The sequence below is a fragment of the Manacus vitellinus genome, unplaced genomic scaffold (assembly GCF_001715985.3).
Source record: "Manacus vitellinus isolate BGI_N305 unplaced genomic scaffold, ASM171598v3 scaffold_2_pilon, whole genome shotgun sequence".
NCBI classification, from domain to species: domain Eukaryota; kingdom Metazoa; phylum Chordata; class Aves; order Passeriformes; family Pipridae; genus Manacus; species Manacus vitellinus.
This window is the reverse complement of record NW_021940208.1, coordinates 31,332,776-31,347,752: the sequence shown is the minus strand read 5'-3', so window position 1 is coordinate 31,347,752 and position 14,977 is coordinate 31,332,776. Positions and strand designations below refer to the sequence as shown.

The 14,977-nt window shown below is 43.6% G+C and overlaps 1 protein-coding gene and 1 long non-coding RNA gene across 2 annotated transcripts; one reads left to right on the top strand and one right to left on the bottom strand.

Annotated features, from left to right (window-relative positions):
* Window positions 1–4,999: 4,999 nt before the first annotated feature.
* On the bottom strand, window positions 5,000–5,605 carry ARL11 (ADP ribosylation factor like GTPase 11). The gene has a single exon (XM_008929136.2). The coding sequence runs from the start codon at window positions 5,603–5,605 to the stop codon at window positions 5,000–5,002; it is 606 nt and encodes a 201-aa protein (XP_008927384.2).
* Window positions 5,606–11,333: 5,728 nt separating this feature from the next.
* Window positions 11,334–13,437, top strand: LOC108639420. The gene is made up of 3 exons (XR_001920458.2): window positions 11,334–11,410; window positions 12,513–12,602; window positions 13,302–13,437. It is a non-coding gene; the product is annotated as an uncharacterized LOC108639420 (long non-coding RNA).
* Window positions 13,438–14,977: the final 1,540 nt, after the last annotated feature.

Genomic DNA, 14,977 nt, shown 5'->3' with positions numbered 1-14,977 from the left:
AGCCATGGATGCATCGCTGAGGTCCTAATCCAAATGCTAGCCTTCACCTGGCATTTTTAGCAACATCCAGAAGGAAGGCTCAGGGCTGCCACTCAAAAAAATGCATAATGAAAAAATTAAGTACTGGATGGCTTAGACTGAGGCCAGTTAATTAACCCTTTGAAGGCTGAAATGTCTTGAACTGTATTTTGTCATTTGTCTTAATCATTATTGCATGACTGGTTTTTAATACCATTTGCCAACAGTATCGTTTTTTTTTAAGAGGTGGCATCACATGCAGTTTGCTCCTTATTTTTTCTTGGTGAGTTACATGTGGTGAGTCTTTATAGGGGGTATTTCAGGTTGTCTTTAAGATGATGTAGTTACTTTACAGCTGTCAGGCGTATTAAGCAAAAATTAAGACATTATACTGCATTATACAGCCTGTGTCCTAAAAAAGGAGGGGAGGTTGGAATCTTTTTTCCCATGTTGTAATTGAAAAGAAAGCTCTTCTTGGCCTTTAAAAAACTCTTATTGACCTTTCTTCCCCCAGGCATTTCCCAGGTCTCTGGCTGCTGCCCTACACTCTTCCCCTGATGTTACAGCCGGTCACAGCTCCCTCTCATGCACCCCGTGGCTGCCTGTTCCCTCTTTAAATAGTTTCTTGGCAACCACTCATGCCCTCACCCTGCAGCCCTGGGATCTCATGGTTCCCCCTCTTATCTCAGGCCCTTCAGCAATACTGAAACCCATCAGGGAAGTTCCATCAATAGCTGCAGGACAAATGGCATTGTAGGTCCATCCAAAGACAAAGCAGTGGCTCCAAGAACAGAAATCTGTTAATGCATAAGTAGGAACCATTTTGTGTCATGGACTGGCTGAAAAATGGAAGTTATGGACTGACCAGGGAAAAGGTGAGTCATCCTTCCTGTACTGGTGAAGAGAAGGGGAAAAGGTGACTCATCCTTCCTGTACTGGTTTTAGTGTTGGTTGGGGGTTTTTTTCCAGTTTGCTGCTTTTGTTCTCACTGGAGGTGGATGGAAAACTGCTTGACAGGAATTAGAAAATAAATCTGTGCTGGGTTCATAGTCTGGAAAAGGGCTTGTTGAAGCTGCTTTAAAAACCAGCCCTATAGAAATGTTAGTAAATCTGAGTAATTAGCTATGCTCTTTCATAAACAGTGTAAAACATGACTAAAGTGTCCGGGTGTCCTTGAAAAAAGCAGCAGGACATGGAGGTAATTCCCACTGCAGTGATTCCCTGCAAAGCAGAGAAGGGATGGGAGGTCCAAGGGTTCGAGGAGCAGATTGCCTTGGTCAAGGAGGCTGCTCTGACATCTGCAGGCAAGGGTAGGTGCTTAACTGTATGGCTTATCCCAGTGGAGTGGTGTCTGGGAAAATTAATGCATAATTATGGATTCTGGTCATGTTACTGTAAAGGTTAAGACAAACCAGAGCACCTCTTAAAGTGCTGTCGAACCTCCATCTTGGAGACATTCAAAACTGCTGCTCCAGGCCTCAAGCAACCTGATTTAAGCAGAGTTTTGGACCAGATGTCCTTTCCAAACCCTGCTATCTTATGAGTTGACCACTTTTGCCACTACATTTAGCCCAAGGCCACCAGATTCCTGGAAAAGCAGACCATATTAACAACTAAATACTGACCAGGACAGTTAAAGATTGCTGGTGAAGCTGTAGGAAGATACTAAGAGAGTCTAGAAACAGAACGCAAGTTATTACAAAGGTGATGAGGGAAAAAAACAGGAGTCAAACTATTCCCAAGAAACTTTTTTCCTTTACAAACAGCATGAAATAAATGCTGCTCAGAAAAAAAAAGAAAAAAAAAAAGAAAAAAAGAAAATAGAAGAAGCTTGCTGTTTCAAACTTCTCCTCTTTGCTTTAAGACACCCAGTGTTAAGGATAGCAAGTGGATAGACTGAGCACTTAGAAAACTGGTAAAAGAGAATCTTGAGCAATCAAGAGTGGGCTCTGTGGTGAATAAACCCAAGGATACTTCGAATTTGTGAGGATCCTGAAATAAAAGTCTGAGGATTTTTCTTTAGCCTGCTACTCAGAGAGAAGCTGTGTTATTTTAGAAATTGGTGCAGAGATTGTGACATTTATCACACATCCAGGAAGATGGAAATTAAGTTTGAAGATGCTCTCCTGGCTGAAGTCCATAAGGACAGATGTTTAAGGGATTAATACCACTCCATATGGCAGAGGGTCTCCTGCAGGATTACCAAGAAAAAGCAGTAACAAACTTCCCTCCCTCTGGCTGGCTGCTTCCTGCAAACCGCCATACTGCTCCTTTTGAACCAGGCAGGAGTTTTGACACTGAACCATTTAAGTGCTGTTGGGTGAACGTCCTGCAAGCCTTTGATTAGAGCAATGCAGTGCTCGTTAGATTGACTTGTTTTAACGTGTTTCCAATGCAGGAGAAAAGACAAATAATTAGAAGTAAACTCTGTGTTGCTGTTTCAGAAATTATGACCCATCATTGTTTTGACAGTCTCTAAACAATGGCATAAATGGGCTGAGTAATGTGACCAAGCGTCTAGAAAAGCCTTATTCCAGAAAACAAAGATAGTAAATCACATGATACCCCGTGAGATGGGTTGTTTTGCCAGATTAGTGCTTCAGGGGAAGCGAGAACACTTTCAGTAACTGGGATATTTCTTCATCAGTTTCAGACAAATTCAGGGTCACCACCGCCCCTTCTTCCCCACCTCCCACTTTGCTATTGTAATTTTTAATTGGTGGTATATATCAAAGGCTGGTGGTCATCTATATTTGCTGCCAGAGTAGCCTATTTTTTCCCTTTCTAAAGTGCTTAAAAAGCACTCATGGGGGGGATGGGAAGCCTTTGGTGCCTCTTTTAACACCAGCAGACAATCCTGTAGAGTGAAATGCAGGCATTAAGAACCACTTAAGAGTAAAACATCACCAGGACAACCTTTCAATGTGTGTTGAATTTAAACCATTGATGATGCCCCACCCTAAGGTACAATTCTCTGTTTTGTACCATGTAAGATGCAGGACCAAAACACCAAGAAACTCAATAAGGACAATTTTGTTTTGGCATGACAATGCAACACAGAGCCTTTTGCATTGTGCCTCTAGGAATAGTGTTCAAAAGGGCCATGTGAGTTTCTGAGAAGATGTGGCCTTTTTATGTGTTGGCAACTGGGTTGCACTGATGACCTGAATTTGTTCACCTTTGTCTAGGTATTAGCATCCGTGTTGTCTGGCAAAAACTGCCTGCTCTGACTGTGACAGCCTCACACTGTGCATTGGAGCCTTGTGTGTTAGAGGCAAACGATCACCTACAACAAGCCCAAGGTGGATCAACCAGCTTATGCTACCTGCAAAGATTTAAAGACGTGATTTTGTCCTCCTTACCATGCAGAGAGATTTGTCATATAATTAATTATACAATTCAGTGCTGCTTCAGTATCCTCATAAACATGATCGCTTAGGCCAGATCAGCACTGGAACACTGTTTTATTGCATATAATAACTCTACACTAACACAGCTAAAAAATATGACTTTTTCCATTGGGAAGGATTTCTTTTATTGAGACCTTCCTATAAATGTCTGATTCTGTTTCTCCATGACAGTCTAAGCTCTCTATTCCAGCTGCTGTCTTCTATGGAATGTGGCTAATAATAGCACCAGTAACAGCTGGATGGTTAATTCCTTAACGACTGTTAAATGCTCTGGTATGAACAGAAGAGGGTTTCACCGTGTATTTCTCCTTGGTGTTTCTAGGTTGAATATGTTGTTCCTTGAAAGCAGCTGACTTCTGAATAGAAACAGAAATGGAAATTTTGTGGTCTATCTATCCCCTTCCCCTATTCATTCTATAATAAGGCAGGGATTACTATGAAATATTTTAATTTTAATCCTGGATGACAGAATTTTGGATACAGGGCACATATTTTACAGGTTTTTCCAATGGTAGGCTGAGCAGGATTGGACAAAGACCATCAGTGCCACACAGGACCCTGTCCTGTCGTGAGCTGCCAGGGGCATTTTCATCTGCCCCAGACAAAACAGAGTGTGGAGAGACCTTTGGTTACCAACCTGCCTGTGCCTACAGGTGCCCATGGTTATGAACCAGTGGCTTCATGCAGTGGGCTCATGCAGTTTCAAAAAGTCTGAGAGACAGGGTTTTTCTTGGCTGTTCAGGCTACCATGAGGATATTTAGAGGTTAACTGGCCATGCAGACATATTTGCAAGCATCTAAAAGTCAGGTCTGATTTCTTTATATTTAAATATAATAGGAAAATGAGGTACCATTGTCATGAAATCAGTGTTTGACAAAAAATAACGAATGGAAAAAGAAGGAAACATTATAAGAAATGCATAACTTAATATATACACATCCTCAAACCTCAATACACCATTGAATCCTGACTTGCTTCCATGGTTTGAAGATTATACCTACAGATGCCACACTAAAGCCAATTAGCTGTTTAGCCATTTGAAGTCCTGAGTTTACACTGCTCCCATCCAGCCATTCCTTTTAGTGTCTGCCTGCTTTCCCAGCAAATGCACATGTGATTCATGTTGAGAAAGAAGCAGCATAGGACACGTTTAAGCTCCGCTGTTGTGGGAATTACCCCATCTGGATGGCTGCATCTGGGCTGGGAGCTGCAGAAAGAAGAAAACCTCTTCTGTACATGTCTCTGTTATAATTTATATAAATAATTTATATTGCTCTGGCAAAAAGCATCCCTGCTGAAGCTCCAGACACACATGTGCAGTGGATTAGCAGAACATGGTGACAGTGGGACAAGCTGCAGCCAGTGATGAGAGTCCAAGAGATGAGGCCAAACCTGCTCCACGATGGGAGCTTTGCTCAGATGTTCTCCTGGTGGGTTTCAGTGGTGAGCAGCTGGGTGTTTCACAGTGTGTCCCAGCTACAGGTCTGCTCATTTTAGAGTGTCCCTGAAGGCTGGAATCCTCTGTGACAAAGCTCCTGGCAGTGATGAGTGGGAAGGGTCCGCTTGCGTTTCAGGTTTCTCCTGGAGCTTCCCTCCTCTCCGCCAGCCTTGTGATGGGCTGCTCTTGGGACAGGGAGCTCAGCTCTGGGTCCCGCAGCAGCTCTCCCAGGATGGCCAGGACTTCTTGCAGGCCCTGGCCGGTGTGGGCGCTGCACCCCCGGAGCATCCAGCGGTGCCCTGCCAGCCGCCCTCGCCGCAGCATCTCCCCCAGCTCAGAAGGAGCCAGTGCTCCTGGCACCTCCTGCTTGTTGGCCAGGAGGAGGACGGGGATGCCAGCCATGCTGGGGTGGCTCAGGGCTTCCTCCAGTGCTGCTGCTGCTTCGGACAGCCGAGCCATGTCTGTGCTGTCGATCACAAAGACGAGGGTGTTGATGTCCTCCAGGTAGTCAGGCCAGCTTGCCCGCAGGCTGTCTTGTCCACCAACATCCCAGAGGGTGAAGGATATGCCACAGGGTGTTTGCAGAGACTCCACGTTGAAGCCCACTGTCGGACAGGTCTCCACAGCCTGGCCGCTCTTCAGTTTGTAGAGAAGGGTGGATTTGCCAGCAAAGTCGAGCCCCAGCATGACAACCTGAGCATCTCTTTTTTTCCAGCCTTTGGAGATCAGCTTCCCCATCAAGATACTGCTGCAACTGTGGCAAACAAACAAAAAAAAAGCAGCCAAAAAAATAAAAAGCAAGTGTATTTCCTCGATGATGTCAGTTAATAACAGAGTGCTCTGTCCTGCCTCTCTGAAAGAGCACCTTAGGTTTGCTGAAGAAAGACACAGGCAGCTTGCTTTTGCTTCTCTCTGCAGCTAAAATTAAGTGAGAAGCATTATTTATGAGGTGTGGAGCAGAGCCAGGGAGTGATGTTGAAAACAGCAGTTTCTATACCCCAGCTCCGCTGCCGCTCAATTCCATTTTCATTCATGACCTAAACTGATTGGTGCAAAAGAGAGCTAACATTTTGCAGGAAGAGGTGGAGAGACAGCGGAGCAAGTTTCCTCCTCACCACATACATAAATAAATGAGCTGTTGTTCATTGGCTTCTCTAGGGGAAATCCACCCCTGGCAGGACAGGACAAGGAGGAACCCGGGTTTCAGACCAGGGTTCTCTGGGAATTTGCTGAATCACAGTTTGAGGGTGTGGATTTAAAGCATGATGAGCAATAAGAAAACTGACAATTTTTCTGCCAATCTTATGTTAAAAAGTACAAAACAAATCTCTGTATCATCAGCTTTTACTACCTGTTGTGTGAGTGGTAATAATAGCAATTTTTAAAAACGCACACAAGCAGGTTTTTTTAATGTCTCATTGAAATATGGCTAATCAAAATGCCTTTTCTGGCATGAAAATCCGTAAAATTCTTTACATAAAAGTATTTACTACATTTTAACTTTTGTAAGTGAAGCAAAGTCATTCCTCTGTGGCTGAGAGGGTAAAAAATACCCCTTAAAAGAAGGGGAAACTGTTTAGCAAGCCAGCACCACTTGAACTTTACATGCCAGAAGCAAAAATGTGCTGATGTAGCAGCTACCAGACTTGCCTGTGCAAGAGTGGCCAACAGAGTCCCAGTAAAGCCAGTAGTTACCTTCCTTATTGGTTGGGTTTTGCCTCTAAAAGGCTGCTCAGAGATGTGCAGAACCAAAAGCAGCCGCAGACCTCATGTCACAGCATTAACACAGAGCTGCCCTCTAGCCACCTTTATTTAAGAAGGAAATGTGATTCATCCCTGCTTCCCTGGGACCATGGAGGAACTTCCAGCACCTCTGTGGGAGATGCAGTTTCCCCAGCAACAATCTCCACATGACAGCTCCTTGTCACAAGCCAACATTGCTGGAGATGAAGTTCAGCACAGCAAGTGGAAGGAACTGTGGTCAGTGACCAGGTTACTGGTGGTCACCGAGAGGTATATTTCTTCCTCTGGGGGCAAGATGTGTCAGGTTTTCACCTTTTAAAGGAAGGAAGATGAATGAGAAACAAAACAAACAAGGAGTCCAGCCCAGAGAGCCTGCATGGGATTGCAAGGGGTCCTACAGACCATGTCTTGCAAGATATTTCTGTGATACATGTCTCTCCCATAGTTAACCCACAGAGCTGGCTGGCACCAAGAGCCTCCATGAGCTTTATGCAACTTGTGCACGTGTAAGACATGTTGTTAGAACTGTAAGAGTCATAGAACACCAGGTTGGAAGGACCTTGAGGATCATCTGGTCCAACCCAACCTTTCATGGCAAAAGTACAGCCTAAAAAAAACTCAGCACCCTGTCCAGACAAATCTTAAAAGTGTCCAATGCTGGGGAAACCTACCACTTCCCTCGGGAGATAATTCCAATGGCTGATTGTTCTCATTGTGAAAAACTGTCCTCTTGTGAACAACTGAAACTTCATGAAGAATAAATTGTACCCATGACGACTCATCTTTTCTATGTGACTCCTTGCAAAAAAGGATTTTCTATCTTCCCTGTAGTCATCCTTTAAATATTGAAACATGGTGATAGTGTCTCCACTATGCCTTCTTTTCTCAAGGCTGAACAAACCCAGTTCTCTCAGCCTCTCCTCACATGTCAGGCTTCCCAGTCCTTTGATCACCTCAGTGGTCCTTCTCCGGGCCCTCTCCAGCCCGTCCACATCTATTTTGCATAGCAGGGACCAAAACTGAACACAGTATTCCAGGTGTGGCCTGACAAGCGCTGAGTAGAGTGGGACAATGTCTTCTTTATCTCTGCCGGGGATGCCATTGGTGATGCACAGAGTCCAAATCGAGTCTCCATTTGAACTTCCACGAGTGACATTCTCCTCATCATGGCTTCCATTGCCACAGCAGCAAGTGCTCAATCCTATTGACCTGCTTGTCCACCAGCACCCTGAGGTCCCTTTCCACAGAACTACTCTCTAGCCAGGTAGATCCCAGCCTGTGCTGCACTCTTGGAATATACGTTCCCTGGTGCACGGTCTTATACTCGCCTTTGTTGAATTTCATGAGGTTCCTGCTAACCCACTCTTCCTTCCAGTCTGTCCAGGTCTTCCTGCAGGATGGCTTTCCCTTCCAAAATGTCCGCTTCCCTGCTCAGTTTGGCATCATCAGCAAATCTCATGAGGGTACACTTGATCCCATCATCCAGATCACTGTCATCAGGCTCAAGGTTAACTCAAAAGCCAAGGCTTATTTACAGCATTTGTCGCAGAGTAATCTAACAGTAGACATGCAGCATCACACATGTGATAAATCGTACAGTGTACATTCACGTGTGGTCTTCTCTAAAACCAGTCTGTAAGTACAAAAATGGCAGGAAGCTCCCTGGATGTGAATAAAAATGTGCACTGGATTTTGGCCCTTCAGGGGACTGTTTGCACACCCTAAAGTGTGAGCTGCTGCCTGACAGTTCTATTGTTGTGTGGCTCCTTATTCTGTTCACCATTTTGGGAAAATCTGCCTTCACATATTGCATTGTACTTTAAGATCAACGTGGTTGGTATTTTTAGACACACCAGTGGGTCGAGTGAACTGTTGCTTGATCTTTTCGTGTTTCTTCTGCCTTTGCTACTGCTCATCTTCTCTAAGACTTGACAGGTAGCTGTGACACAAATCTGTTTCATCTGACCAGACTTTCATAGCACTATAATTTATTTTAAGTAAACTAAAATATAGATACAGGAAGCAAGGGTGGAGATTCTACCATTCAATGAGCAACTGAGTATTTGAAATATGATGTGATGGAGTCTTGATTGCATCACTCTCTCACATGCTACAGAAGAAGGCTGCTTCTAAAAAAAAAAAAAGAACCAAGAAGAGAAGGGGAAAAAAAGAAATAAAGCCAGAAAAAGGATGCAACTAGGGCACAGTTTTATTGATGATTTCCTTCAGGTTTTCTATGGCATAGAATACAGTAATTCATGGGCAAATACAGGAAACTCTATATTCCTTTTATTGTTTTCCATGCTTATACCCTGTGTATTGAACTGCAGCCTATTTTCTTTCTTCATGCCAATTATTCCAAATACAGGGTGCAAACTGTGCCTACAGAGTCTGTTTCACCCACAGGTGTGTTACAAAAGCATAGTATTTCCACTAAATAATATATAGGAGCAAATGCAAGTCTGCTTAAGAAAGAATGAAAGAAAAGACTGTAAAAGCAGACAAGATGAGCTTCGAGTGAGTCTATTGCTGGAGCAGAAAGGCCAAATGCTAAATAGTTAAGAAATTGTGTTCAGAGACAAGGACAACCCCTATCCCAGCTATGTTTTCCGTGGACAGAACAAATGTTTTTGTCTCATGTTTCATGTCTCCAGATTCTCAGGAGCAAATGCAGTGCTTACTAATTCCATTTATAGTGTCATAGAATTTCAGTCAACAATTTATTTCTTTGCTGTTTTTTATGCATACGTTTCCCTGCTTCCTAGATAATCATCACAAAGAGCAATAATTAGAATTAGTACTATAGGACACAATCCCTCCTCCTTCCTGTGCCTTAAATATTCCAGTAACTGGGATTTTGTCCTGATCACTATATTCACTGTCATTTTGTCCAACCTATGTCACTTCTTTAGAAGGCAGCTCCAAGGAAGACAACTCTCAGCAGAGCCAAGATTAACAGGTGTAGACCTAGTCCTTACTGTGAGTGTTCCTCTAATGGCACCTACTTGGAGCAACAAGTAGATCTCAGCCCAGCAAAGGCAGAGCGTGCCTCCCCATCCAGACGTGCTTGCGTCTCTGAGAAAGGTCACCAACCAAGCCACCACTCACCCAGCCCTGCCCATGTTTCCTGCAGGATCTCCTCACTATATCATCTGTGGAAGGACCATCAATGGAGGGGATGTTCAGAGTAGCAGCTGGTGAAGAAGCCTGCTGGGACTTGAAGGAGGCCCTGGACGCAGTTGGATGTCTTGACCTGGATAGCCCACCTGTGTCCGGCTGACAGTCATCTTGAAGGGGACTTCTTCTGAGTTTGGCCTGTGAGAGCTCCTTGCAGACCTTCAGGGGATCACTGGATTTGACCTAGCAAGGACCCCAAGATAAAATCACAGAAAAGTCAAATGCGATGGTTCAAGCTTAGAGAAGTTTGACCTTTTTCTTTTCTGCATCCTGGTCCATTCCTCTTGTTTTGCCCCTCATTTCTGGCATGTCCACAGAAAACTCACCCAGTACTCTCCTGCTAACAGACTGGTTCACTTAGCATGGGCCCAGGAAGCTGCCTGTTCCATCAGGGTCAATGGGTAGCTGTGAGAGCCAGCACCTGAAGGCAAGCTGCTTCCTCCCGAGACAAATTCCCAGAGGCTTGAAAGATGGCTTAGCATAGTCTGAAGGCTACACAAGACTGCCACAGGCTTTAACACGCCCCAGAAAAGCTTGCCTGCAATGATGTCTCTTGACAAGATATGACTTGAAGTTGTACCAATACCCAAAAGTTCAGAGCGACAAGATTCACACAACAAAACACACAGCAGACGTTAAGCACCTGTCCTTCAGGTGCTCATCAAACACTCTGAGAGAGATGCTGGTACCTCCAGGGCATTCCTGGTGGGGTTGGAAATAGGACATTGTTCTCACAGCCCCACTCATCCTGTGGTCTTTGTTTTCCCCTTGCTTCTCGGGACAAACATTTGATGAAGAAAAATGCTTTTTTGGTAGCATAACTGGCAGCTGATATGCTGTCAGTTTTGCACTTATCACAGTTAACTCTTCCCAGTAGGGAATGACTCTAGCTGGAAAGCACAAAAAGTCACCTACTATGCCCTCACTGATGCCATGTCACAGTTTTCCACGGAGAAAACTTGGCCCTTGTCTATTCTCAGTCCCCACCTGTTTGGCCTGCTCAGATCCCTGTGTTGAATGATGGCAGCCCATAGGACATAAACATGCGCATGGGTGTGAGGTCCTGCTCAACACAGCTGGGCCTGGATGTTCATTTGCTCTACATGTCAGAGCACCCTGCTGTCAGTGAGACGGACAAACCGCAAGAGAAAAAATAGAGCTTGTGGTGCCTACCAGTTGCCCAAAGGTGTTTGGTCAGGAGTGTTTGGCTAAGCTCCAAGGAGAAGAGCTTACTTCTGAGCTCTGCTTTGCAGAACAACCTCACAAGTTGCCCCTCACTTCATAGGTTTTGATTTGAAAACTACAGGACATGAAATCTCACTGAAAGACCTTCCCTACACGTGGCTATGGCCTCCAGCAGCCGCCTGCTTGTGATGAGTTCTGTGGCAGGACAGAAGCTCAGCTCCTTCTGTGATTGGGCTCAGTGTTCAAGCAGGTTGAATGAACACAATGAGCTGTTCCTCACACCTGGAATTGTCAAGAGGGCCCAGGTCCAAACAGAGTCTTCATTTGAACTTCCATGAGTGACATTCTCTCAATTGTGACCAACCAGTGCTGCCTGAAACAGCATCAACCACAACATGGCATTGATTTGTCTGTCCTTAGACCTCCTGAAAAGACATGGTATGTGCTCTAGCGTATCTGGGAGAGGTCTGATGCTTTTTTTAGTGACCATTTCCCTGTTTTCAATTTCTATATGCTTCATACAGCTAGAACAGAAAGTTCTTGAGGAGATGTCAGGACCCTGAGAGCCTCAGACCAGCCCTTTTCTCAGGGAGATGCCTGATGCCTGGGGCTGGGCTGCCCCTGCATGACCCCAGCCTGCCTGCTCCCTGGCTAGGGACAGTGGGAAAGGTCCTGGCTGTCAGATCCTGCCATGACTCCCTTTTGGAAGCCTTCATTGCACTCTGACAGCGAGGTGGATGTGAAGAAATATGGCAAAGAGCAAAGATCTTTTTTTCCTCATGTTCTCATCCCTTAGCTGGAAGGTGCTGCAACAGCTGGCGAGGAAAGGAGAAGTACTTCCCTTGTTTCAATTTCTGTTTGAATTACTATGTCTTCTATATATGACTGTAGAATATTTTTCATAAATACTGTTACTCTAGTCTCTGAATTTATTATTTCCAAAGCTGGTTAGAATTTTACCAGGATGCAGATCCTCTCTGTAGACTCATGCATTCAAGTGCTGCCCAAATTGTTTTATTTTTTTCCACATAAATTGGCAATGCTCTGTATTCTTCTGTCTATGCCACTTATGTCTTAAATTCACAGATTGCTTCACAGATTTCTTCCTCCTTGACCCCTAACATCTTAGCTTTATCTCCTCAGGGCAATTGAAAACTAAGCTTCTTTGGCATCCTAACCTATCCTGACACCATCGCTCTCTTTCCTGAAACAACTCATTAGCTCTTCTTCTTACAGTTGGTCTCTATCCCAGCTAGGGTCATACACTCATCTATGCTACACGCTGCATACATGTCATTTTCACGTTAGAAACTAGTTAAAACACAGCTCTGACTATCTGGAAAGGCCTTAATGTCAATTCTACGTTATTCTTAATGTTTGTAGTGGGGAAAAAAAAGAGCAAAAAATGGGTACACTTACAAAAATATCCATGTTAGGTGTGCCAAAAAGAGGTTTTTATTCCATCCTCTCCCATATCTTACTATTTGCTCCTCCATTTGTGAAAGCCATGAAGCAAAGACTGGCTTTTTTTGCTTTTTAGTATTCCTTCGGCTGCTAGCAAGAGGAAGCCCTACAGAGACCATCTAATGATGCTTAACCATACTGACTACCTGCACTAAATATAATACAGGTAATACCTTATCTGTTACTTCTGTGGGACATAAAAGTTATACCTTGTAGGTATGTTGATGAAGTTCATCTCTCTAGATTAGTCTGGAGGAAATTCTGCTTTGCAATACACAAATCCAGTTCCCCTTAAGGCAGCCTTCCCTCATTCCAGTTCCACAGGAAGAAACAGTAATTAAAATGAAAATGTAAGCATGGACCTGAAAATGTGCTTTGCACAACTTGCCAGGCTCCAAAGCAACAGTGGAGTCTCACTCTCAGTGCTCCTCAGATTCAAGGGATGCAAGGCTTTATTTTATCATTTGTTTATAGTTTTTGTCTTAGCTTGCATGTTTAGGACATCTTATACCAATAAAGGAAATTGACTGAAAAGATACTGGAAATTATCAACAAGAATAAAAGCTACAACTGATCTTTACTACATTTCTGTCTGGTAAAACAGATGAAAGCAAGAAAACCTCACGAAATTTCAGAAATTGCATTTTATCTGTTTGGCCACAGTGTGTCAATGTTTTCCCACACATTTCTCAATGGAGGAACCATCTGCAGTGGAATCAGCTCCTGCCAAACAGATGTCAGAGTGCCAGCTTTGATTTAGGGCAGGACTTAGAGCCCTTGGGCCTTTAACACCCTTCTGCAGCTGGATCACTTTGAATGAGATTTTGCTGAACAACAGCTACATATATTTTTTGTGTATCCACAGGAAGATGATGGTAAGGACAGCAGAACAGAGATGGAATAAGATGCCAGTTCCATGCAGGTCACATTTAGCTCCAGATTGTTTTCACATCAGATTTAGCTGGCATCATATCCTAGGATTCTGCACTTGGAGTGAACCAGTTCACAGACTGATGGAAAAAAACAATGCTTAGTGAAACACTTAGAAACACTTCAAAGAATTTTCTTCCTTTAATATCCTTTAACAGGTCACTGATGGTTGCCACCATGATTCTTCACTGTTTGTGGTCACTTACAGAGCTGCAGGTGCAAAACAGACCTTTTAATCTACAACTGACAACATTATAAATCCCCCTAAACTTGGATTTATCTATGACTTATGCACACCTTTGTGATCTTTGGTTTTGGCAATGCATCCTTAGGAATGAAACTGCAGATTCAGGTTGCGTTAGGGTTTGAAGTGTAACTCCATGCCATGCTATCGTCCATTGAGAATCTCCAGTGTTCTCAGTCTGGTCACTAGAGAAAAGCACTTCATAGTCACCTGCTACAGTTATCAAAAGAGATGTAAGCTGAGACTGTCAGTGTAAGAGAGAGGGTTCAGCATCTGAGCTAACCCACCAAAGTCAGCAACACACATTATCTGTACACTGTCTTAGGCAACAATTCTTTTTGTTCTACAAAACTTGTCTCTGAATAGCATTGCTTTGCCTGGTTGGCCTATTTAATTTAATGCTTTCATAACATTTCCAGTCGGTCATAACTTTCCCAAGATGGATATCAGGTTTCATAACCCTTTTCCTTCTAGAAAAAAAAAAAAGTTAGAGGAGGGTTACTTTTTGTTATTGCTGGCTTTTACAAAAAGCCACACTGAAAGAAAAAGAACTGAAACCAGTTATTTGCGAGATTATAAAATTACTTTTGCTCCACACAGAGCACTTTTTTTAGCTGCTTCAACTGCTTGTAAAGGTCAGACACAGTATAAACTGCCTGCAACCACTGTTTAGGGACTTATTGCACTCTAAAATTAGGGTGACAATTTATTAGTGATAACTAATAAAAGGAACACAAAGTTATGTGAATAAAAAAAAGACTGAGTGGGGGTTTGTGTTCTGGTACTTGTTATAACAACTGGGTTTCTGCATATGGTAACTAAGCAGGGCTGTCCTACAAAACTAGGTAAGATCACAGCTCTGTTTACGCAGCTCCACATTTGCACCATTTCTAGCAATGCAGGAAAGGCCGTAGTTCTTGACAGACAATTCCTTAGCAAAGCCACAAACACAAGCAGAAAACAACTGTTGTGTATGTTCCCTTTCTGGCTCTCTGGGGCTTCCCATGGAGGCTCTGATGACACTTGTCCATGTATCTTATTTCTGCCTTCTCTTTGTGTTGCTCCAGAATTTGCCCAGCCTATTCAGCAGTACCTCCCTGGTGCCAGCAGCACAGTAAGCAGCAACTTGGCTGGAAAAATCTCTTTTTACCCCAGACCTACCACTGTGCTTTCCTCGCCTCGTATTCCAGGGCAGAATTTCTTTCAGCATCACTGATTCCCTCTCACAGCAACCCATCCAGACTTGATTCCTGGGTTACTGAAATTGATTTTTCTGTTCCCTTTTTTTTTTAATTACAACTTTTTTTAATAGTTTTCTCCTAAATATACGATGCCCAAAAAGAGATTGATATGTCCAGGGGGCTCAA